Genomic DNA, 23,028 nt, shown 5'->3' with positions numbered 1-23,028 from the left:
TAGAAGAGCTAATTCTTCAGACATGTAAGGACTTTATTTCCAGTGAAGGGCAGCCTGTATTCCTTCTCTCTCTCCTAATGAAAAACATCTCAGAAATGGGGAGACGAATGGCATGGATCATTGCTTTCTTTTTTCAGTAGTCATGATTTCGTAAATTCTGATCATTTTGTGAAATTAACATTTCCTAACGAGCCTAAACAAATGAATTTACAGACCAGTTATTAGAATTCTATGTATCACTACAATAATAATTTTAAAATAAAATTTGCCCTAACTATAAATTACACTTCTTAAAGATGAAAAAAAAAAAGGCCTTCTTAGGAAACACTAAAAATATTTTAATGCTTTTCTCCATAGTCAATTCAAAGAAAGTTTGGAGATATAACTAATGAGGCAGTCAGCTTTCTTGGTGAGAGCCTGCAGCGCATCGGTGCCAAGTTTAAAAGTTCGCTGGAAGTGATGATGATGTGTTCAGAATGCCCGACGGTCTTCGTGGATGCTGAAACAGTAAGTTTTTATATAAAGACTTATTATAAAGGCTAAATGGGAATGGCACCAATCAGTAAATGGTCTTTTTTTTTTAAAAGACAGTTGAGAATTTTGAAGTTTAAAGGCTTATATTTTCAGTTTGACTAAAAATATCTAGCAAAATTTGACTAAAAATATCTAGCATATTCTAGGCAGTGACTTGCGACTCTTTCTGATTCTGAGCCCTCACTGTCCTCACCCTTCACAGAGTCCCAGATGGGGAAGCGGGAGGGCCCTACTCTGGACATGGCTACTTCTTTTCCAATTCTTGAGTAAAAGTGGGTAGGAGAGGGCTAGACCTACCCCTGTGAAGAGCCCAGAGCTCAGTCCTCCCATTTTGTTTGCAAACATACTCAGAGATCCTGTATCAAGATATTGAGAGAGGGGAACCGGGGTGGCTCAGTCGGTTAAGTGTCAGACTCTTGTTTTCTGCTCAGGTCATGATCTCTCGGGGTGGTGAGATCAAACCCCACATTGGGCTCCACGTTGGACATGGAGCCTGCTTAAGATTCTCCCTCTCTCTTTAAAAAAAAAAAGAAAGAAAAGAAAAAGATGTTTAGAGAATTAAGGTTTAAGAAGCTTCAAGAGTGTTACCTTTAAGATCTATACTACTCTGGCATGCCATTTCTCACCTGAGGCAGTTCTGGAAAGCATTTGAAGCCACGCTTGTCCTTGCTGGCATCCCTGAAGTCCCAGTGCGTTCATACTGTGTTTCAGTGAACGGTCAGCCCTTCACTGTATGGGACCGAATGCAGTAAAGGGACATTGGCACTAAGTTGGGCCGAAAACCAACTAACAGAAATTCCATGGCCCAAAAGTTACCAGTCTCATGACCGTGATCAGAAATGATGACCTGGGGGCACCTGGGTGGCTCAGTCGGTTGGGCATCTGTCTGCCTTTGGCTCCAGGTCATGATCCCAGGGTCCTGGGGTCGAGCCCCGCATCGGGCTCCCTGCTCGGCGGGGAGTCTGCGTCTCCCTCTCCTCCCTGCTTGTGCTCTCTCCCTCGCTCTCTGCCTCTCTCAAATAATAAATAAAATCTTAAAAAAAGAAAAGAAATGATAACCTGGCTCAATGTTTCTGATTTGACAGCTGATGTCATGCGGTTTGCTGGAAACACTCAAGTTCAGTGTTTTGGAGTTGCAGGAACACCTGGATACATACAATGCTAAGAGAGAAGCAGCTGAGCAGGTCAGTCTCGCTTCACCACAGGAAAAAAGTAGCTCGCTTTTGACAAGAGAAATGTTAACTTGGCAGCTGAACAACCAAGCTAGAAAAGGGGACCTCTTAGCACTTGCCTCAGGGTTTTACCGAGAAACGTGGGGCCTCCCTCTGAACTCTCTGTCCGGTGAATCCCCATCGTTGGCTTTTAGAAATCAGCCCTCTAAGAGCTTAAGAACACCCTGGAAAACTATCCACAGGGCAAGGGGAGAGATAAAAGCATTAGTTCTCTGAGAAGGCACTGTGCTGTTGTAATCCAGAAAACGTGTCACCTGTGACAAAGCTGGCATCTTTTTCTTGCAACCTGTATGCGGGCAAGCAGTGGGAGAAAGAGATGTGTAGTAGATTATAGACAGCACTCGCCAAGAAGTGTGTCTTCCGCTCCCGTCAGGCACTGCAAAACAACACTAGTCCTGTTCCCAGAGAGGAAAGGTTTTATAGTTAGCAGGGGCAAGAAAACTGAAAAGTGTTTATTTTCTCCTTTTCACACAAACGATATGTAGGAGACATTTTTTTCCTAGAATAGATAGATCTTTCATTAATTAGTATTAAGTATCTGTGCCGCGGAGTGCTCACTTCGACAGCTCTTATACTAAAATTGGAACAGTCCCAAGATAAGCTTAGTCCCTGTGCAAGGATGACATGCAGATTCGTCAGGTGGTCCATATTTTGGGGGGGGGGGGGAATATTACTCAGCCATAAAAAAAGAATGAAATCCTATCATTGCAACAACATGGGTGGACCCAGAGGGTTTTATGCTGGGGGAGACCAGTCAGTCAGAGAAAGACAGTTACCACAGGATCTCACCCATAAGTGGAATTGAAGAAACAAAACAAATGAGCATAGGGGGAAAGAGAGAGGGGGCAAACCAAGACCTAGACTCTTCCTGATAGAGAACAAACTGAGGGCTGCTGGGCGGGGGGCGGGGGCGGGGGGATGGGGTAAACGGGGGATGGGGATTGAGGAGGGCACTCGTCGGGATGCGCGCTGGGAGTCGGAAGTGACGAATCACTGAATTCTACACCTGAAACTAGTTCTTAAAAGAAATTTTAATTAAAAATTTGTATCTATCACATAAAGGCCAATGAAAAGTATAAAACCTGGCTCTTGTTCCCTTAACATACTAGGTGAGACTATAAAGCACAAACACTATAGATGAATAATTAGTAACAGAAGTGAAGGGTCGAGGCATAAACACAAGTACTGGCAGTGAGAGAGACTCCACAGCACTGCACAGGCCTAACAGACCTGATGCTATACACTGTGATTTCCAAAGCAAGGTCACTTTGGGCCATTAGGAAAGCTTCATGGAATAGAGACCAGACCTTAGGCCTGGACAGACGGTAATTTTAGATGGTGAGATTCTTTCAGGGAAAGAATACGGTATGAGAACATACTAATATTAAGGCTTTCTCCCCTTATAAGGGAGGAGGGAATCTTACATCTGGACTGACAGAGTAATGATGGATGGGTAAGGAGGGAAGAGTTTTCGACGTTGGGAAACTATCGGGCAAGATCTGGTCATCTTACAAACACAGTAGTCCCCCTTGTCCGTGGGGGGTACATTCCAAGAGCCCCAGTGGATGCCTGTAACCATAGAAAGTCCCAGAACCCTATGTATATACTGTGTTTTTCCTGTACATGATGAACTTTTTAAGTAGGCTCAGTGAAAGATTAACAACAGTAATAATGGACTGGAAGAGAGGCTGTGGAAGGTGGTCTCTTTTTCTTTCAAAATACATTAATTATATGGGACTCTCCCCTTCCCGTGATGACGGGAGATGATGCAGTGCCTTCAGGGTGAGATGGAGAGGTGAATGATGGAGGCTCTGTGACGTAGCGTGAGGTGACCATTGACCTTCCAGCGATAGGTCGGAGGAGGATCACTGCTTCCGGGCTGCCGTGGACTTTGGGGGACTGAAACCACCCCGCCATGTACATGCTTGTGCTTATCTTTTGTGTACTTGGGATCGTATATCTGTTGAGTATTTGCAGAGAATTGCTGGGTCATGGGGTAGAACATTTGTTCCCCTTTATTAGATTCTGCCATGCGCTTTCCTAAAAGATGCTCCGTCAGTTTATAATCCCTGCAGAAGTGTGGACAAGAGCTACTTTGCTTCATATCTTCACCACCATTGGTATTTCCAGCTTTTAAAATTTTAGTCATGCCGGTGGGTGTGCAGTATCTTACGGTATTATTGTGCATTTCCCCTGAGCACCTACTCAAATAGGTATTTTCATTTAGGCATTTTTTGAACTGTGCCTTCAAGTATCTTGTCCATTTTTGGAAATAGATTATTTATGGATTTCTTACTGATTTCTAGGAGTTTATTCTAAACACAAGCCTTTTACTGGATGTATTATAAATTTTTTCCCTTCTCTGTGGCTAGCATTTTTACTATTAATAGCATCCTTTGATGAACACAGGTGTTCAGTTTTAATTAAGTCCAAGTTACCCGTCTCCTTTCCGTTATGGTTAGTGCCTTCTGTGTCTTCAGATAGATTTGCCTACCATAGAAGCTGTGATAGATTGCTACTATTAGTGACCTTGATAAGTCATGCCTGTGTCCACAGCCTTTTACAACTTGGCTAGATGGAGGCTAGTTTGCCGCCTCGGAAGTCTGAGACATCCTTGCCTTTTCCTGACCAGTCCCCCAGGCGCCCCAACCCCATCTGTTCTGACCAGCCCCCCAGGCGCCCCTCCCCCATCTGTTCTTCGTTACCTTTTTTCCTCCTTTCTTGTCTTGGAACCAAGTTTTTCTTGTTGCTCGGGTTTTTTCCCCCTCTACTCGTTTTTGCTATTACAGTATTATAATTAAGACGGTCTTCCATTACACCTTGAGTCTCCTGAGGGTCATGAGTGAAAGCCTGGGGTGTGCATCAGGACCCCCGCCATCCTGGCCGCTAATGACCAGTTCTTCTTTTCAACACGAGGAGACCAGAAATCTCTGCTTCCATTTTTAGCCTCCCAGATGCTGCTGCTTGGTTTTCTAGCCTTGCCACCCGCACATGTTAGACGTTAGAGCAGCAGCGTCCCGAGGGAAGCTGCACACAGTGGGGCGCCTTCTCTGCAGGCCCCTTTCCTCCAGCATCCTGGCCCTCAAAACTTCCCTACCTTTGATGACCCTGTTTTCCCAGCTCAGTGAGACCGTGGGCCACACACCCACGCTATCTGTTCAGCCCCTCTGCCTGAGGAATAAGCAAAGCTTCGAGTAAGCAGATCCCCTGCAGTAAACACTGGAATCTCCACCGGGCTCCCTTTCAGGGCTTTGGTCTAACTCCCTCAATCCTGGCAGACGGTATTCTGCTTCTGTGGTTGTCCTCGGAGGACTGGCCTTATACAAGCTACTCATCACGCCCAGCAGCCGAACCTCTCCGTTGTCTTAACCTTCACTGGAGCCTTGAGTAAAGAAACAGTAATGGCAGGGAGACTGACTGGATATGAACTGAAGACATTGTGTACACAGACTCCTGTGTCTGGTCCACACTGGCTGGAATCGCATGGGCCTGTGCTGTCCAGGCCAGTGTGCAGCCATGGGACTGTAGCCTCGGGACGTGTCTTTTAATGTAGTGGAAAAAAAGAAATTAAAGCTCCCAAAATGCTAGATCACTGGTCATACAATAGAAAAAATCACATTTTCTAAGAATGGGACTTTAAATAATCAATTACTGTTTTTTCTAATTTATTAGTCAACTTGAACAAATTGGACTAGATTAGTGAGGATGATTAGGTATGGATGCATTTTAACATTCTGTATGAATAAATACTGACACATTCTACAATAGATTTCAGCCGAATGTTCTTCACATTAAGAAGTCTGCTGGATCGCTTCTGACAGTGGCTTCCGGCTGCCTATCTCACTAGGAAAGCTTAACATGTTTCCTCAGAGATGCTGTCAAGCCAAAGCCTAAGGGCCTGTGCAGTCTGAGGGACTAGAATAAAAGCAACATAAGGTCAAAGAACTGTTTTGATATAACTGAGAGGTCTAATTTTCATTCTCTGCGTGTAGAACAATCAGCTACAGCTGAGCATTTTAAATGCCTGGTAGTACTGAGACATTTCAGAGTGTATCCTAACGTAGCGAGTAGTTTTTCTCAAAGTCTTAATTTCTTATATACATATTAGTTTTATGCTTAATCGAGCACACACGTAAAGAACCAGGAAGTAAAAAGAACAGACATTAAGAATATCGAACTGTTGGGGTGCCTAGGTGGCTCAGTGGGTTAAAGCCTCTGCCTTCAGCTCAGGTCATGATCCCAGAGTCTTGGGATCAAGCCCCGCATCGGGCTCACTGCTCAGCAGGGAGCCTGCTTCCCCGTCTCTCTCTCTCTCTGCCTGCCTCTCTGCCTACTTGTGATCTCTGTCTGTCAAATAAATAAATAAAACATTTAAAAAAAAAATCGAACTGTCTAAACCCAGAGCTTCCCTTGGAGGCTCTCAGCTTTTACTTCAGCTCGGACATTCTACGAGCCCCACACTTTCCCCACTAAACTACAATACTGTTATTTTTATTTGACCAAGGAAAGGATACCTTAAATAAATACCCAACTTTAGGAATAGCCCGTGGATAAGGGGGAGAAAACCACATGTGGCTTCTGTATCCAGTATGCTTCGGAGATAACATGTTTGTCATTCATTAATGTCCAAAAGGAAGAAAAGGGAAAAAATAAAAACAAGATTTAAAATGGATTTGGGTTTCTGTTTCACTAATTAAAACGGACACCAGTCTTCTGAGAATTACACTTCTGAGAATTACAAACCGACCTGCTTAATTTGAAGTTGCTTTTATTAAATTGTGCCTCTGGAGGGAAGCACGTCTTTTATTGCCTCATCTTTCGTTAGACACAGGTCAGGTATAGGTTGAGAAGATTTCCAATAAAATCTGCAAAATGAAGGCTGCTGTTGACTGAAAAGGAGCGCCAGGCGTCCCTGGAAGAGAAGACGCTTTATTGCATTTCTGTGAGCGAAGCCCGAGTGTGTGCGTCTGCTTGTACTTAACAGCGCTGTTCTGCTCTGGGCTGCTGCGTATAATTAGGCTCAAGTGGAGACTGAAGGACCTGTCTATAACCAGTCCCAGAACTTCAAGTTCACTTGTAAAGTGATTTTTATACACACAGGCTGTTTTATTACCAGTTTCATGGTGCACTGTACAATCACTATGTTAAAATTTACTTATTTCTTTAGTGGTTAGACAACTGTAAGCGGACATTTGGTGCCAAAGAAGACCTATACAGGATAAACACAGAAGCCCAGGTAAGTCTTCTCTGCTTAGTTTTGCTAAGGTAGAATTTCTAGATCAGGTAAAATGAAGTGTGTGTGTGCGCGAAGGTCCCTGCTTGATAATCCTAGAATTAAAATTTATAACACTTTCCATTTTTGTTATCAGAACCATCTTGGTCAAAGTTGGGTTCAATGAGATATTGGCTTAGTAATGAAAAATGCACTTTAATAAAAATGAACAGCCAGCTTGGGACTGCAGCTTAATAACATTCAGCAGATAAGCTTGATGGGTATCTGGGCAGTCCAGGTTAGACCGCACTTGCTGCATCTGCCTCTTCAAAAAATGTTTGTTCTGCATTAGTATTCTGCAGATAAATTGGTCGGGAAAGCAAACCTGAGAGTAATGTTATATACATTCATGGTGGCCTTTCTGAAGGTGAAATTCTGAGACTGGATAAATTAAAATTTTTGTATAGCATGAAAGTAAAAGTAAAATATGTTCTTCAAGTACATATATATAACACATTGCATTAAATGAGGATAAATTAGGCCCTACAAATTATTCTAATAGGAATATAGCATCCTATGGGGAAAACACAGTCATCAGTTAAAATTAACAACGTCTGCATTGACATCAGAATTCCAGGCTTTTTCAACATTGGTTACGCTGTTACGCATTTCTTGTCACTGTAAAAGCCCCTATTGTACTATTTAACATGAAGTTTTTTTAAAAAACTGAAATGTTGAGAAAATAACAGTATGCATTTCACATTCAGTATCTCTGTCCTTACAACTGTGTCTCAGAGATGCTATTATTATCCCCATTTTGCAGATGAGGAAGCTGAGGCTCAGAGAAGTCAATGTATCTAAAATCAGTAAGAAAAGAGTTACAGGGGAGCCTGGGTGGCTCAGTGGGTTAAAACCTCTGCCTTCGGATCAGGTCATGATCCCAGTGTTCTGGGATCGAGCCCCTCATCATGCTCTCTGCTCAGCAGGGAGCCTGCTTCCACCTCTCTCTCTCTCTCTCTCTGCCTGCCTCTCTGCCTACTTTTGATTTCTGCCTGTCAAATAAATAAATAAAATCTTTAAAAAAAAGAGAGAGAGAATTACGATTTAATCTAGGCGGGCTGACTCCTAATCCTGCGCTGTGTTACAAGGAAATGGTCAGATGACCTGTGTAAAGAAAGAAACATGGGAAAATGAGGAATTAACTCTAAACTAGAATTGGAGCCTTTGGTTTTATCTTCACCACTGTTTAACTGCATGGCTTGAGTATGTAACATAAACTCCTTTTTTCCTACATAAGTTAGGTGATTAGATGAAGTGATTTCATACATTTCTCTGCCTTGAAGAAAATGAGTTCCATCTACAAGAGTCTAAGTCAGTTAATATAGCTCGAGGCTTTCGACTAAGTGAAAACAGAAAACTGTACATTTTAGAATTTCATTTATATCTTCTCGCTCCTTTTACATTCAGCTCCTTGAGATTGAGGACACCTGTTACACATTACTAGTATCTGTCGCTGTGTATGAAAATTATTTTGCATAATAAATACTTAAAAATGAAAAAAATATACCTGCCAACTTCAGTACACTGAATATCAAGAATTTCAAATCTGGAAGGTTGGCATATTTAAAGTGACTTCTGGTAATTCAGAGCTACACGATTTACTACATTTGTGTCATCTCCTACAGTTGTGACCAGAGATTGATTTGAGAGAGGGAGAGAGCAAGCAGTGGAGGGGCAGAGGGAGAGGGAGAGAGTCTCAGCTCTCAGGCAGACTCCCTCCGGAGCCCGACATGGGGCTCAATCTCATGACCCACGATGTGCTTTCCTCAGATCATGACCTGAGCTGAGAAACAAGAGTCGGGTGCTTAACTGACTGAGCCACCCGCGTACCCCATCATGGTTTCTTTCCCATTACATCCCAAAGTGGATGCTATGAGTGTGTGCATCTGGAGCCAGTTCCATTTTTTCGGCGAATAGAAGTGAGGAAAAGTATTTGAAACTCAAGTGGTTGTTAGTTTCCATATAAAACCGTATAAAGCAGAACCTCAAATTTAGATATGCTAGTATGTTTGGCATTGGATTATGCTCAACTAATAATTCACGGAATGACTATCCACGTAATACATAAGGAAGCAGAATGGAACCGAAGTTCACCTTTGCTTAGAAAATCCTTTCTAAATGGATAGGAACGTTATATAAACAGTCCTTCAGAGGACACTGTTTTGAAAAGCAGACTTCAAAGGAACTTTTAGAAGCAATATTTACATTGTAACAATTGCCATTTGAATTAAAAATCATTCTTCTCTAGAATGGACCAGAAACTAGGTCCAAGTGGCTATAGATATTTTAATAGAATATTTTTAAATAGTCCTTAAACTAGATGTTTTACTCTATATTTTACGTACATCATCTGTTTTGACTCAAACGTAGTTGGGCTGAACTTCTGAAGTTCACTAAATTGCACTCTGGAATGCATTTTTTTTTTAAGATTTTTTATTTTTTATTTGACAGACAAAGATCACAAGTAGGCAGAGAGGCAGGCAGAGAGAGAGGGAAGCAGGCTCCCCGCTGAGCGGAGAGCCCGATGCGGGGCCTGAGCCAAAGACAGAGGCTTCAACCCACTGAGCCACCCAGGTGCCCCTGGAATGCATTTTAAAACACACCTCTGCATTTGACATTCTGTGTTCTGACTCCACCAGTTAATGGCAACGTGGGACCTAATTAGTAAGGGTAGGAAGCCTGGACCCACACCAGAGATAATGTTCTCGTGGGTATTTATAAGATCATAAGCAAGTTCGTTTCTAAAAACAGTAATTCATGTCTCACTGTCCAGTCAGAAATTTTCCACTTTACTGATGGAAATTTTATGACATTTGCTTTTTCTTTTAGATCACTTATACTAGCCAAGTTTCCCTATATCACATTAGTTCACTTTTGTCCTGTGTAGCTTTCACACAAGAAACAAATTATAGCCTAAAGGTAATTTAGTTATTTGTCAAAGAGTTTAAAGTACGCTGGATTGTTACAGTAAGTATATAAAAAGTTTTATCCTGGAAATAGCAAATTTTTCTTTTGGATGCAATTAAATGTTCTTCAGTTTGCCTGGGACATCTGTGACCCTACTTAAAATGATGTCTTACACTAATTCTTGGTCTTTTTCTTCCTTTGTATTTTTTGTGAACCGATCACCTTCTTGCTTAGCAAATGGAAATTCTAGCAGTAAGTGACCTGTCTTAATTTATAGATTATCCATGTCAGACAAACTGATTTTCATTTGCCATTTGTGATCTAGCAATGTTTTGTCATGGACTACTTTAAGAGTATGCTTCAGTTCCGCATAGCCCTAATCCATGAAATGTTGGTCCTCTAAAGAGATTTGCTGATATGCGCAAACTAGCAGCCACCTTTTTTGTACATCTATAAACTAACAATTTAAACTTAATTTTAAAAATCAAAAGTGCCTATGTTAATTTCATGGTCTCATTTCCATGAGATTTCAAGGTTTGGTTTTGTTTTTGTTTTGTTTTGTTTTAGAAAAATGAATTCATTTTTAGGTAGGAGATAAGCCAGTGTGATTTTGCTTCATCACACATTTGTTGATAAATGCTGTGAGATATACATCTCAATGGGCAAAAGTATATGCATTTGTCCTTCTTTTTCATTACGAATTTCAAGTTAAAGTGAATCCTTTTTAAAGCATTTGATGTTGCCTGCTGAAAAATTCTGATGTGAAAATGTGCTTCTCGCTAAATGAATTATGTAACCAAGTCTTTATATTTGTATTTTAATCCCAGTCTTCAAAGCATTTTTCCTCAGTTTCACACTATATTAACTTGCTTACTGCAGAGAAATAAATGTCAAGATAATTTTTAACATAATTACTTATAAATTTTTACTGGAAATGTACTGTCTACTCAAACGTCACAGACAGTGGCACCTGAACTTAACGCAGTGTTATTTACTTACTTCTAGGAACTGGAGCTCTGCCGAAGGTTATACAAACTGCATTTTCAGTTGCTGCTTCTGTTCCAAGCCTACTGCAAACTGATCAGCCAAGTAAATACAATAAAAAATGAGCCAGAGGTAAATATTCAGTTCTAGCAGGAATTACTGATCCTAGAATATTAAATTATAACACACATATTCCTTGTAGGAGATCTTACGTCAAAAGTCACTTAACAGTGAGTCCTTTTTTTCAGAATTGTCATTTTAGAAATGATGTGCTGTTTCGGAACCTGTCAGTAAATAAAACAGCAGATAGCCAGCAGTCTTGAAAGGTTCAAGACCTTCAAGGTCACAGCAGTACCAACAGAGCATCTGTAACCACAAGTCAAGGAAAGCACATCAGCTAAATAAAGACACAGTTAAATTATGAAACTCCCCTAACGTCTTGTCCATATATTTTTGTAGTTTTAGTGACACACATGCAGCCTGTCAAAAACACTTTGAATGTTGGAAATCCATGTAGTGAATAGGTTCAAAGACAGTGACTTTAGTCTTTTTACCCCCTTGTCAAAGCTGGTACTGAAACAGGAAATGCCTTCACTTTCATTAATTGGTTAAATCAATTTAAAAAATACATACCGGTTTATATAAAATGCACTGGGTAAATAATCTTTTAAAATATAAAGACTTTCCTTTGCCGACAAAAGAATTCATGACCCCCCCCCCATAACAGTGAATGATTTTTACCATCCAAGATGTAATATCACATATTAAAACCGATATAAACATTGGTTATATCTAGTTTTATTACATTTTAACATCTATTGTAACCTTTTTTTTTTCTTTCCTTAAATAACCTCTATGCCCAATGTGGAGCTCGAACTCACAACCCCAAGATCAAGAGTCACATGCTCCACCAGCTGAGCCAGCCAGTCCCCCATCGCTTGTTCCTTATCAAGAGTATTTAAAGATGAGGGTTTGGAAGTCTACTGAATGGAGAACTTGAAATATTAACTGCCTTTAACTACCAAACTTAACGTTTGCCAGTCTTGAAGAGAAGCTACTCCTATCATCGGACACAGCTTTACAGCCAATTAGATGTCCCATGAGTTCTTTAATATACAGATAGATCCTTTTAAGGTATATTTATTTGTTTCAGGTCATCAACATGTCTGAGGAACTTGCCCAACTGGAAAATATCCTCAAAGAAGCAGAGTCTGCTTCAGAAAATGAAGAAATCGACATTTCCAAAGCTGCGCAGACTACTATAGAAACTGCCATTCATTCTTTAATCGAAACCTTGAAAAATAAGGAATTTGTATCAGCTGTGGCACAAGTGAAAGCTTTCAGGTGAAATGGATTTCATACCTCTCCAGACGGACAGGGATTTTACACTGACTGGGTTTGGGCTTTTGATTTGTTGTTTCAATATCATGTCTTTATGAAAGCGTGACTTTGGTATTTTCTACAGTTATCACTGAAATGACACCAGTTTTAGACTTTGTTCACTCTGCTACTTTGGGGGATACATTTGCTCAGATGTCTGGGTGGCTCAGTTGGTTAAGCAGCTGCCTTCGGCTCGGGTCATGGTCCCGGTGTCCTGGGATCGAGTCCCGCACCGGGCTCCTTGCTCGGCGAGGAGCTTCTCCCTCTGCCTGCCATTCTGTCTGCCTGTGCTCACTCTCTCTCTCTGACAAATAAATAAATCTTAAAAAACAAAAAAACAAAAACAAAAAAACAGATCCTCTGATTCACAAGGGAATTTTGTTAGAGGTATTCATTTAAAATGTCGCTGACTTTAATAACTGCTTGAGTCTCAGGACTTAAAATTGTTATGTATTTCAGGGGCGCCAGGGTGGCTCAGTGGGTTAAGCATCTGCCTTCAGCTCGGGTCATGATGCCAGGGTCCTGGGATCGAGCCCTGCCCTGGGCTCCCTGCTCAGCGGGGAGCCTGCTTCTCCCTGTCCTCCTGTTTGTGTTCCCTCTCTCGCTGTTTCTGTCAAAATCTTTAAGAATATACATATATTGTGTATTTCAGAGCTCTCTGGCCCAATGACATCTTCGGCAGCTGTGAAGACGACCCCGTGCAGACGCTGTTACACATCTATTTCCATCATCAGACGCTGGGCCAGACGGGAAGCTTCGCAGTGACTGGCTCTGACCTGGACATGTCCGAAGCCAACTACAAACTGATGGAACTTAATCTAGAGATAAGAGAGTCTCTGCGCATGGTGCAGTCGCACCAGCTTTTAGCACAGGCCAAACCGATGGGAAATCTGGTGAGCACCGGATTCTGAGGAACTTCAGGCATTTCGGGCAGAAACCAAACGGAAGCTGATGAAGAATATGAACAGGCGCCTCTCGTGAGCCCTTGCAGTTCCCGGATGACTCTTCCTGGCAGCATCCACAAGGCGAGCGTCACTAGTGTCCAACTCTTACCAAGATTAAGAAGGTCGGACGGAATCAAAGATCTGAAGAAAAGAAATCTTAGCGGCTGCCAGTACCTCCCACGAGCAACTGTATGAAGAAGGCATTTTTCTTTTTTTTTTAATTACTTAACCTGTGTGAAAAGAAAAGGGCTATAAGGGATGCGTGCGCACGCGCTGCTTTCTGGAGAAAGGAGAGAATCCCGGACTGTTGCAGTAATGGCCTCTAGTACTGAGACATTGGAAAGCAGGTGACATGAGGCTAAAATCCAGGCTCGTTCATTTTAGCTGAAGACCTGCGCGGCTGCGTGGTTCCCAGCAGCCGGGAGCATCCTCTGGAGTTGACGCTCAGTCGTCTACATGAAGAACCTTCAGTCGGACAGATACAGACAGACTTATTTGCAAAAACCATTGATTTTTTTCAACACATGGGATGAGGGCGTGGGTGTTCTGTTTTTTAGTCTGTATAAGGGGTTATGTGTGCGTGAGCAGGGATGTGTGCGTATGTGACAGTCCTATTTTCCAGGTATGGATGTTTGGTGATACCGTGTCAGCATGCCTCAAAGAGGACGGCAAGATTATTTTTGAAGAAATTTTATTTTATTAGATCTAACTCTTCATAGTGTGTAAATGTTAGAACATTTTAATAATATTTTAAAGCTGGGCTTTCCCGGTATTTTGAAAAGAAATAATATATCTGTTAATGTTATTGGAATGCTGCTCAGTTCTCTGATCAGTGCTTACGTTACGATTGTTGATAACTAACCAAAGTAGATGCCTGCAGAGACTTTAAAAATGTAAAATAAAGATGTATGCTGCCCGTCAGCTATTCTCATTAGAAAAGTTAACTTATTTTACTCCATAATTATTATAGAAACTGTAAAGATTAAAACCAGTATTGTACATTGGTGCAATGCAGTGTTAGACAAGAACAGGTATACAAAGCTAAAGAAAAGATTGTGGTCACTGATGGTAGCGTACATGACCTGCGGGCCCCGAAGTCTGCAGAGAATTCAAGAAGAGAGATGCAAACCTGTTTTTCTCTGGTCGTGTTCAGGACTCACGTGTTTCACCCAAAAGGAGCCTGGGGCTATGGGGGAAAATGAAAGGAAGCCGGAAGACTGACTACCAAAACATGCAATATACTTACTCCTGTCGAAGCCTGTAGCATAACACGAACTGGATTCTGTCCTTTTCTAAATAGCATTTTGTAAAAGAAATGAATGTAGTCCCACAATTCCTCTGATTTGAAAGGAACACCTTGTATTTTTATAGGCATCTCTTATCCACTGTGACTTTCTTTTAAACTGGGCTCTGGGATTCCAGAGTTTAGAATGTAGAAATGAAATGCTTATAGCTTTGCCTTTTCTTGGGGGTGTGGACCCTGCCAGAAATGTAATTATGCTCAAGTGCATTAATTGAAGGCACTGTGCAGGCCGTTGGACTGATGACTTGAGTTCTGTCACCTGTAAAATCCAGAACTGGTCACGGCACATTCATGATCACTGTATTTTTTGACCCTGATAAACACACACACACACACACACACACACACACACAGTTATTTTAATGGTGTTCTGGTACTGTAAATGGTGTCCTTTAAATTATTTAATAACTTTGGGTGTGAGGCAGGAAGAGAGGGGTGGTGTCCAGAGACACCCCACACTTTACATCCTGTCCTGCCATCCCCTATTTTCTCACCCTCCTTATATCCTTTTTGTTAAAATAAAAAGCATTGTAGCTGCTGGTTGGTGTTGTATTTTAAGGATGAATGATTATCGTGTGCAGCCTGCAGAAACTTGTCAAATATGATCCTCATCCGTAAACATACTTCCCCTAAGAGGGGGAGAACGAAGTTGAGAACGAATCGGGGTGACTAATTAATTACCCAAACCAAACCTTTAAACCGTTGAAATTTCCTTTTCATCTTCTGTAGCTCAGTTGATTAATAAGTAAGGTGAATACACCTACAGAAGGCAGAAAGCAAATACAAAATAGGCTTGTCCTTTGGCAATCGAGTTTTCCTAAAACCTATACTAGTTTGCCCCTCTGAATCCAGAGATTGCATTTAGCAAAATCTACCAGATGCTTAATTTATTAAATACCATATGTGGTTCCAGACAGAGCTGTTTGTGCTCATACGACCTTTCTCTTTTGCCCACCAAGTTGATCTTTAGTAAGCCTGTGCAGGAACACCAAGAGAAAAGCTCTGGCTGTCTTTTCATTCTGCTTCTAAAATAGGAAGCCCAAAGGTTTTTTGTTTTTAAACACAATTTTTAAAAATATTTTCTTCTTTTAGTGATATAACACAGGGGGTGTAGTACAACCCACACAATCTACCATAAATTTAGAAAATGTATGGTTCCATTCTCTTGGAACAAACTCACCAGAGCCAGAGTAAGTTTTCCTTATTTAGGTCCCGGAGCGCCGCTCACACACCATGCCGGCATATTCTAAATGAAAAGAAAGAAGTTGTCAGAATCAATGTAATTATAATTATACTTTGAGGCATTTAAAATATTTTTCAAAGTAATGCACGCTTGCCTTAGAGTCACTGGACACCCAGAGATCATGTATCCTGGGGATTTCCCTCTAGTCATAATGTCTGCCTTGCTACACACACACACACACACACACACACAAATTCCCTTTGTAGAGTGTGACAGTGCTAATTCCCAAAATGTTGTCACAACTTTTAGAATATTTTTGTGCCACTTTGTGCAATACCCACTAGGTAAAACCTACTTTGGTCCTTGCTTTCAACTGTAAAACGTTAGCTGCTCCATTAAGAAAAGTAATGGCAGGCTCTTTAGTTTGAAGAATGATTTAACTACCCATATTAATAGACTTGGGACTCTTTAGCAGGTATAGTTCTATGGTTCCCTCATTAAATAAGTGTCTACTTGTTAACATGTTTGCATGCCACAAGTCAAGTTAAGTTTCCTTTCCCTGTCCCTCCCTTCAACCAAATCTGTAGGAACAGGTGTTTGATCACCTTCCCCTACACCTAGAGCGGTCATTCAGCTCTTTGGTCCTACCACCATTTTATCTGATCTTTGCAAGTCTCCTTACTGGTTTACAGGCAGCCACTGTGATTATTTCTTTTTGAAGATAAATCTGTGTCCTACCACAGCTTTAACACCTTTTAGTGAATTCAAATGGCCAAGACCAGTCAGTCCTCGGGGAAAGTCTAAAAAGTCCTCCGAATCTATATCTACCAGTGTCACTTGCCATCATGCCCATCCCTGTCCCCCAGAATATTTGACTCCTTTGGTTTCCTTCTGGTTTGGTCTACCACTGGGCCTTTGCACAGGTGACCTTGGTCTGAAAACTTTCTCCTTCCCCTCTTCACCTAAGCTCTCCCAAACTTCAGGCCAGCCCAAGTGTCATTCTTCAGGCAAGCCTTCTCTGACCTCCCTAAATCTGACCTCCCATTATAGGTCCCCGAGTAGCTCTTCTGTGACAGACTCCATGTTACCTGTTTTTAATGTAGAAAATAATGGCCGTCTACTCACTCCTCTGGAAGCTCCAGAAGGGCAGAGCCACACCTGTTTTCCTGAAGTATAAGGCTAACTCAAGCAGTAGTTCCCATACTTTCATGTAGAAGCAACATCCAGGATGCTTGCTAAAATGCTTCAGCCCCGGACAGCGATTCGGGAGGGACGGGGCCTTGGAATCTGTTTTTACAAACACCTTCCCCGGTTCATGTGGATGCAGAGGGGACTTCCCATTGCTTGAAGGGTTCTAGAGACCTCAGATTCTTTTTTTTTTTTTTAAGATTTTATTTATTTGACAGAGATTACAAGTAGGCAGAGAGAGGGGAGGAAGCAGGTTCCCCACTGAGCAGAGTCTGATGTGGGGCTTGATCCCAGGACCTTGAGATCATGACCTGAGCCAAAGGCAGAGGCTTAACCCACTGAGCCACCCAGGTGCCCCTGTAAGTTCTTTATGCCTTCCATTTCTCTTCACCCACTCATCCAAGAGATTAACAGACATTTCTGCATACTTCCCTCTGAAGTCGTAAGGGTTAACTTTAATGGGAGGATTAGGAAATTGGGAGGCATAATTAGCACCTGGTTCCAGTGAATGTGGTTTCTGTGAATGTGGTTTCTATTAAACCAGTAACCCTCAACTCTGATACCATTAAAATCCTGAGGCTCTAGACAACATGCCATCCCCAGCCAGGAGAGCTCTGGGAGCAGGGCCGTCATACTCTCTTGGCCATCATGTAGGAAGCCAGCAGGCACGGACAGGGGAGAACTCCTGGTTAGTCTGCAGTTACAGAAGTGCAAGACAAAAAGCCAGCCTACAGCAGTCTGTTAACTTGAAATCTTTACATTTAGAAGGCCCATTTAAGTTACCACCTGAAGTCCAGATGATGACGTTAACAGCTTAAAGAAGCTGCCCTTCGCCACCCTGTTCTAGTCCCCACCTGTAGCCTCTCTGTGAAATGGTCCGTGTAGTGTATAGTTCCCAGCCTCCGCCTCCACAGCCACCAGCTGCTTGGGAGCAACCCAGAGGCAGCACCCTCACTCTCGGGCGCCTGGGTGGCTTGTCATTAAGCATCTGCCTTTTGCTCAGGTCATGATCCCAGCATCCTGGGATTGAGCCCCACCTTGGGCTCCCTGCTTGGTTGGAAACCTGCTTCTCACTCTCCCACTCCCCCTGCTTGTGTTCCCTCTCTTGCTGTCTCTCAGTCTGTCAAATAAAATCTTCAAAACAAAACAAACCCTCACTCTCTTCATACATCAAGGCTGAACTCTGCCTCCACCTCACTGGGAAGAATGTTACTTTAATGGTTAGGTGGCTTTTCGCTCAATCACCCTCTTGCTAGAAGCTTCGGCCCTATAGCCACACGTAAGCAGTAAACCTCACAGTGACAGATGCAGACAGAAGAAAAGCTCTCCTAAACTTAAAAAAAACCTTATGCAATTTATCGTTTTTGCAGTACTTTTATTTGAAGGCTTTATCAAAAATACAGCCTTTCATGAAGTATTTTTGAGAAGGAAGAGGCAGAAAGGAGCATAGAGAAAAGCTAACGTGTCTGCTCCGTTAGCTCATGTTCAAGTAGGACCTTTTTTTTTTTTTTTTTGCATTCATTTAAATGATGTACTTGAAGCTGAAAGTGCTGTCACAGGACAAGCGTTTGCCTTTGCATCTCCCACACAAATCTTGACGATGGGGCCTTTTAGGGTCAACGTGGCGAACTTTTACAGTGCAGGAGCATCTAGTCTGTTTACAACTCTGCAAAACCAAAGTGAGAAGGACAGGAGATAAGCCTGTGGCGACGTCCTCAAACTTCCAAGTTATTTTTCTAGTTCATTCGAATACTTACGGAATGCACTCTACACAAGGCCCTGGGCTAATTTTGCTCTGTCTGCGCCCCTCCAGCAAGGATAGGATAGGATTAAAGTGTGCTTAACCAGGTGCTCGTGCTCTCATGTTGTGTAGATTCAGTGTCGTCTTGTGAAGGTGCTTTTGAAACACCATTAGAGGGAAATCTTTCTGCCCTTGAAGGGTGGAGAAGAATCCGTCGGGGCAGGGGAGTCGGACAAGGAAAGCTAGGAGGGGAGACTAGCTACTAGGCCAAGCTGGGAATCCAGCCTGGCGTTCATGGACGTGAACCTGCCGCCCACACACACACCTGCTGCAAATGACCTTAAGCGGACACCAAAAGCAAAGCAGCACCCCCCGGAGCTGGGAGCAGGGTGGTCAAGGCATCCTAATTTAGAACCTGACCCTACTCTGCCTTCATCTAAGGAAGTCTAAACTGTTTTCTCCATACTTGGGTTTTCTCTTCCTACCCTAGCCAGTAAGGCCGCCAATGTCCAACTTGAGGAAAGTGCGTGGATTAGGCTTGTTAGCTAACACATCAGGCTCCACTACTGAGGGCTAACACGTCATCATCTCAGAGTCCCAGGATCGAGCCCCACATCGGGCTCCTCTGCTGCCACCCCCCCCCTCCACCGGCTCATGCTCGCTCTTTTTCTCAAATAAAATCTTTAATAAAATAAGACCTACAGACCATTTATCTCTTAAAGAAAAAGAAAAGTTTAGTCCCTTTTTTCCTTAGATTATCTAATCCTCTTCCCACAGTGCAGTGCTTAGTTTGCTTAGTTAAAAAATGAACCAGCCGAGGGCCTGGGTGGCTCAGTCCTTAAGCATCTGCCTTCAGCTCAGGTCATGATCCCAGTGTCCTAGGATCAAGCCCCGTGTCGGGTTCCCCGTTCTGCAGGGAAACCTGCTTCTCCTTCTCCCACTCCCCATGACTTGTGTTCCCTCTCTCTCTTGTACTGTCAAATAAATAAAATCTTAAAAAAAAAAAAAAAAAAAAGTAAACCGGCAATGTTACTCATTAGCCCCATAAAGGTGGGCAGCTTAAATTCACCCTGGAACAAACAAATCAGCCTCCTTTTGCAAGCACTGGGCAAGACTGAAACTTTCGAACCCCAGGCTTATCACTAAGTATCCTGACTGCAGGGTGGGCTTCAGATAAAGCATTTGGGCAAAACAGGCAGCCTCATGGCAGTAGAAGGCATTCTAGGTTTTTGACCTATTTTCTCCCATCAGAGAACCAGGTAAGGCCAACCTTCTTCCATGTTGCAGGAGGGGGCCAGCATCTCAGGAGGTTAACATAACCAAGACTTGCGAGGACAGAAAAATACAAGACACCCCCACCACCACCACCCAAAAGCCGGGTTTCCCAGTTGAGTACTCTTTCCCCGTCCCCACTGAAAAGCTGTCAAAACCCAGGTAACTAGGAACCTCGCTTCAGGATACATTCAAGAAACTCCACCAAAGCCCTCTCCCAGTTACCCAGTTCAGACACAGAAGGGGAGTATTTACTTGACAGGTGATATCCTCCACTCGGTAGGGGTTGTAAGACTTCTGACAAGTTCTGCAAAACTGCTTGAAGTAAACCTGTGCGGAGAGAGGAAGAGAAGCAGAGTGAAGTGAAGCAGAGCCCTCTGGACACCTGGGTCAAAAGAGGCGGGTTCCGCAGCGTTTCTTACCTTGCTGGTGCCCTGCACACACCACACGTAAGCACTCTCCCATCGGATGTTGCAGTCCTTGCAGTGGTAGTAGCCGTACTTCTGCTCCAAGAACTGAACAGAGAGACGCCAGGGTTTAACTCATGGGAAATGGGACTTAGCCTTCATTTCACAAACTGGGAAGGAACCGATTTGCTACTTAAAACGGGCAGCCTCCTTCCAGATCACGGAGGAAAGTGGGCTCAAGGTTTTGCCCATTAGTCTCTACAAGGTAGTGGTCAGGTGACCTGATGGCTTAATCAAGCGCATAAGCAAGCAGGAGCCTAAAAAAAGCTCATGTTCCAGATTGGTTTGGTTCTTCACTTTCCAACAGTGCTAGGAGTCTCAACTGGGGAAAAATCGGAATTCATATTTAACTTGAACTGGAGTACACGGTCTTATTCTTAAGCTTCTCCTCTCCCCTCCCCGTGAGAAACAGGTGTTTGGAGAGCACTTGAAGGCCTAACTCCAAAGTTCCTGCCAGTTCTAGAGCAGTTTTATGGGTGAGCAAACCTAGGGCCAGGGAAGTTAGGAGGCAAGCGCACACATGGTTCAAATTACACGCAGCTTCTGTCGTCGAACTTGACTCTCTCCCTCTTTCCTCCCTTGCCCCCGAGAGCCCTGGGCCGGCAGTGGGAAAGACCCCAGGGGAGGCCTCCCGCGCTCTCACCACCTCTGCCCTTCACTTCCTGACTCACCACTGCCCCGCGCACCGCGAGGGAGAGCGGACCCACCGCGCCTGCTGCGCTCGGGCGCAAACCCAAGGGCCCCGGGGCGTTAGCAATGCTGTTTCCGAAGAAGGGTACTTTCTAGAAGCTAGAAGAGATCTCCCTCGTCAAGAGCTCTAGCTTCCAGGAGCAGCTTGGGGGATTCGGCCAAGAAGCAGGGGAGAGCCGACCAGGACCCCAGTCACTGTTAGGGCTTCTGCCCGCACTGAACTCGGACCGGAGAGGGGGACCCGCGGGAAAACGACTCTCCTGCCAGCACGTTCCCCTTAGGGTGTTCTGCTGCGTATCCCTCCTAGATCGTCCAAATGGGGACTGAACGCCCGACTACACGTCCACGGTCAGGGTTTTGTTGTTGTTTTTAACAGTAAATACGCTCGAAATGCGAGTGTTACCAGGGCCCCCGTGTTACGATCGCCGCCAACAACCACCCGGCGGCACTCGCCGAACTCTGCTGCGGGGGAAGGACGATCCCCGGCAGCTCTGCGCGGCCGCGAAAAGGCGCCCGGACGCCGCCCGCCTCCGGGGCGCCTCCGCGTGTCGCGCGCAGCCGGGGGCGAGGGCCGGGGACGGCCACACGCCCGGGGCTCCCCCGCGCCCGTCAGCTCCCGCGGCCGCCCGGGCCTCACCTGGAAGCGCGGCCGCTCCTTGGCCTGCTCGGGGCTCCGCGGCGACGGCGTCTCGTCCGCGGCGTCCTGGGCGCGCTCCAGCGGCGGGGGCGGCTCGGGACCCCTGGGCGCGCGCCGCCGGGCCGCCTCGCCCGTCCCGCTCTCCCGCGGCGGCAGCCCGGGCCCGGCGGCCGGCTGCTCCCAGCTGGTCCGCTCGGCGGCCTGGGCCCCGGCTTCGTCCCCCTCCTGTTCGGGCCGCGGCTGTCGGGGCGCCTTCCTCGCCGACGCCTCTCCCTCCTCCGGGCCTCGGGGCCTCGCAGGCGGCGGCCTTCGCTCTCCCTCCGGCGCCGCGGGCCTCTGCTCCCCGGCCGTGCCGTCGGCGCCTTCCGGGAAGGTGGTGACGCGGCGCGAGGCCACGGGCGAGTACACGGCGACGGTGCGCTGGAAGCGTACGGGCCGCGGGGCGCCGCTCGGGGGGCTGCGCTGCTCCGAACCCCGGCGCGCCGGCTGCGGGGACGCCGAGCCGCCGCCCGCCGCCGCCGCACCCTCGAGGCCGGGGCCGGCCGGCGCCGCGGGGTCGCGGGTCCTGCGCAGCAGCGTGCGCCGCCCCAGCGAGCACTGCACGGAGGCGTCGCGGCGCGGGTTCACCTGCACCGCCACGTCCCGGCTGCCCGCCCTGCGGGGCCGCGCGCCCAGACCCGGGCCCACCTGCGACAGCAGGGCCATGAGCTGCGCCCGCTGGTAGCTGTCGAAGTACTCGGCGGCCGTCAGCTGCCCGCAGCCGGGGAAAGACGACGCGGTCGCCCCGGCGGAAGACGACGACGAGGAGGAGGACGCGGGAGCGCAGCCCCCGCCCCGGTGCCGCCAGCCACCCGCGCTGACCGCGCCCTTGCCCTTGGCGGCCGGCGGGTAGGGGTACGGGTACGAGTAGGGGACGCACGCCGGGTACATGTAACCGTCCAGCACCTCATCCCCCAGGGCAGCCATAAGCGCAGCCCGGGCCGCTCCCGCCGCCGCCGCCCTGCCCTAAATAGGCCGCCGTGCGGAGGCAGCCAGCCGCCCACCCCGCCGCCGCTCCCCGCGCTGCGCGGCCCCCCGCACCCTGCCCGCGACCCGCTCGAGTCCCGGAGTCCCCGCCTGGGTGGCCTGGCCCAGACCTTCTCTGCGTGGAGCTTTTCCACACCCGGGGGTCCGCACAGATACCCTTAGGGGATCGGGAAAGACTGCTTCCTTTGTGATGCAAGAACTGATTTGCAAGTGAGCTCGCCCGAGGTGAAGCGGGTCCCAACAAAAGGGTGCAATCACCGGGATTAGC

At 45.5% G+C, this 23,028-nt stretch overlaps 2 protein-coding genes and 1 non-coding gene across 12 annotated transcripts in view; 2 read left to right on the top strand and 1 right to left on the bottom strand.

The window, feature by feature from the left end:
• The window catches only part of FRYL (FRY like transcription coactivator), a 259,588-nt gene extending 244,494 nt beyond the window's left edge, over positions 1–15,094 (top strand). For 8 of the 10 annotated variants that reach the window (XM_045079730.1, XM_045079728.1, XM_045079729.1 and 5 more), the window contains 7 exons: positions 358–507; positions 1,620–1,718; positions 6,934–7,002; positions 10,180–10,197; positions 10,951–11,061; positions 12,083–12,273; positions 12,962–15,094. In XM_045079730.1, the coding sequence (XP_044935665.1) occupies positions 358–507; positions 1,620–1,718; positions 6,934–7,002; positions 10,180–10,197; positions 10,951–11,061; positions 12,083–12,273; positions 12,962–13,220 (897 nt within the window). In that variant the 3' untranslated portion in view covers positions 13,221–15,094. The remainder of the gene's footprint in view (positions 1–357; positions 508–1,619; positions 1,719–6,933; positions 7,003–10,179; positions 10,198–10,950; positions 11,062–12,082; positions 12,274–12,961) is intronic. The other 2 variants (XM_045079724.1, XM_045079727.1) reach the window with 1 other exon arrangement.
• LOC123392084 lies at positions 2,317–2,420 on the top strand. Its single transcript, XR_006606746.1, has one exon. It is a non-coding gene; the product is annotated as a U6 spliceosomal RNA (small nuclear RNA).
• A 3,140-nt stretch (positions 15,095–18,234) lies between the features above and the next one.
• On the bottom strand, positions 18,235–22,700 carry ZAR1 (zygote arrest 1). The gene is made up of 4 exons (XM_045079933.1): positions 21,735–22,700; positions 20,363–20,455; positions 20,196–20,270; positions 18,235–18,593 (listed from the first exon to the last, which is right to left on the bottom strand). The coding sequence occupies exons 1-4, from the start codon at positions 22,698–22,700 to the stop codon at positions 18,450–18,452; spliced, it is 1,278 nt and encodes a 425-aa protein (XP_044935868.1). The 3' UTR covers positions 18,235–18,449.
• Between the last annotated feature and the right edge of the window lie 328 nt (positions 22,701–23,028).

The sequence above is a fragment of the Mustela putorius genome, unplaced genomic scaffold (genome assembly GCF_011764305.1).
Source record: "Mustela putorius furo isolate JIRA1106 unplaced genomic scaffold, ASM1176430v1.1 tig00000430_pilon_pilon_pilon, whole genome shotgun sequence".
NCBI lineage: Eukaryota > Metazoa > Chordata > Mammalia > Carnivora > Mustelidae > Mustela > Mustela putorius.
This window is presented reverse-complemented; position numbering and strand designations above follow the sequence as displayed.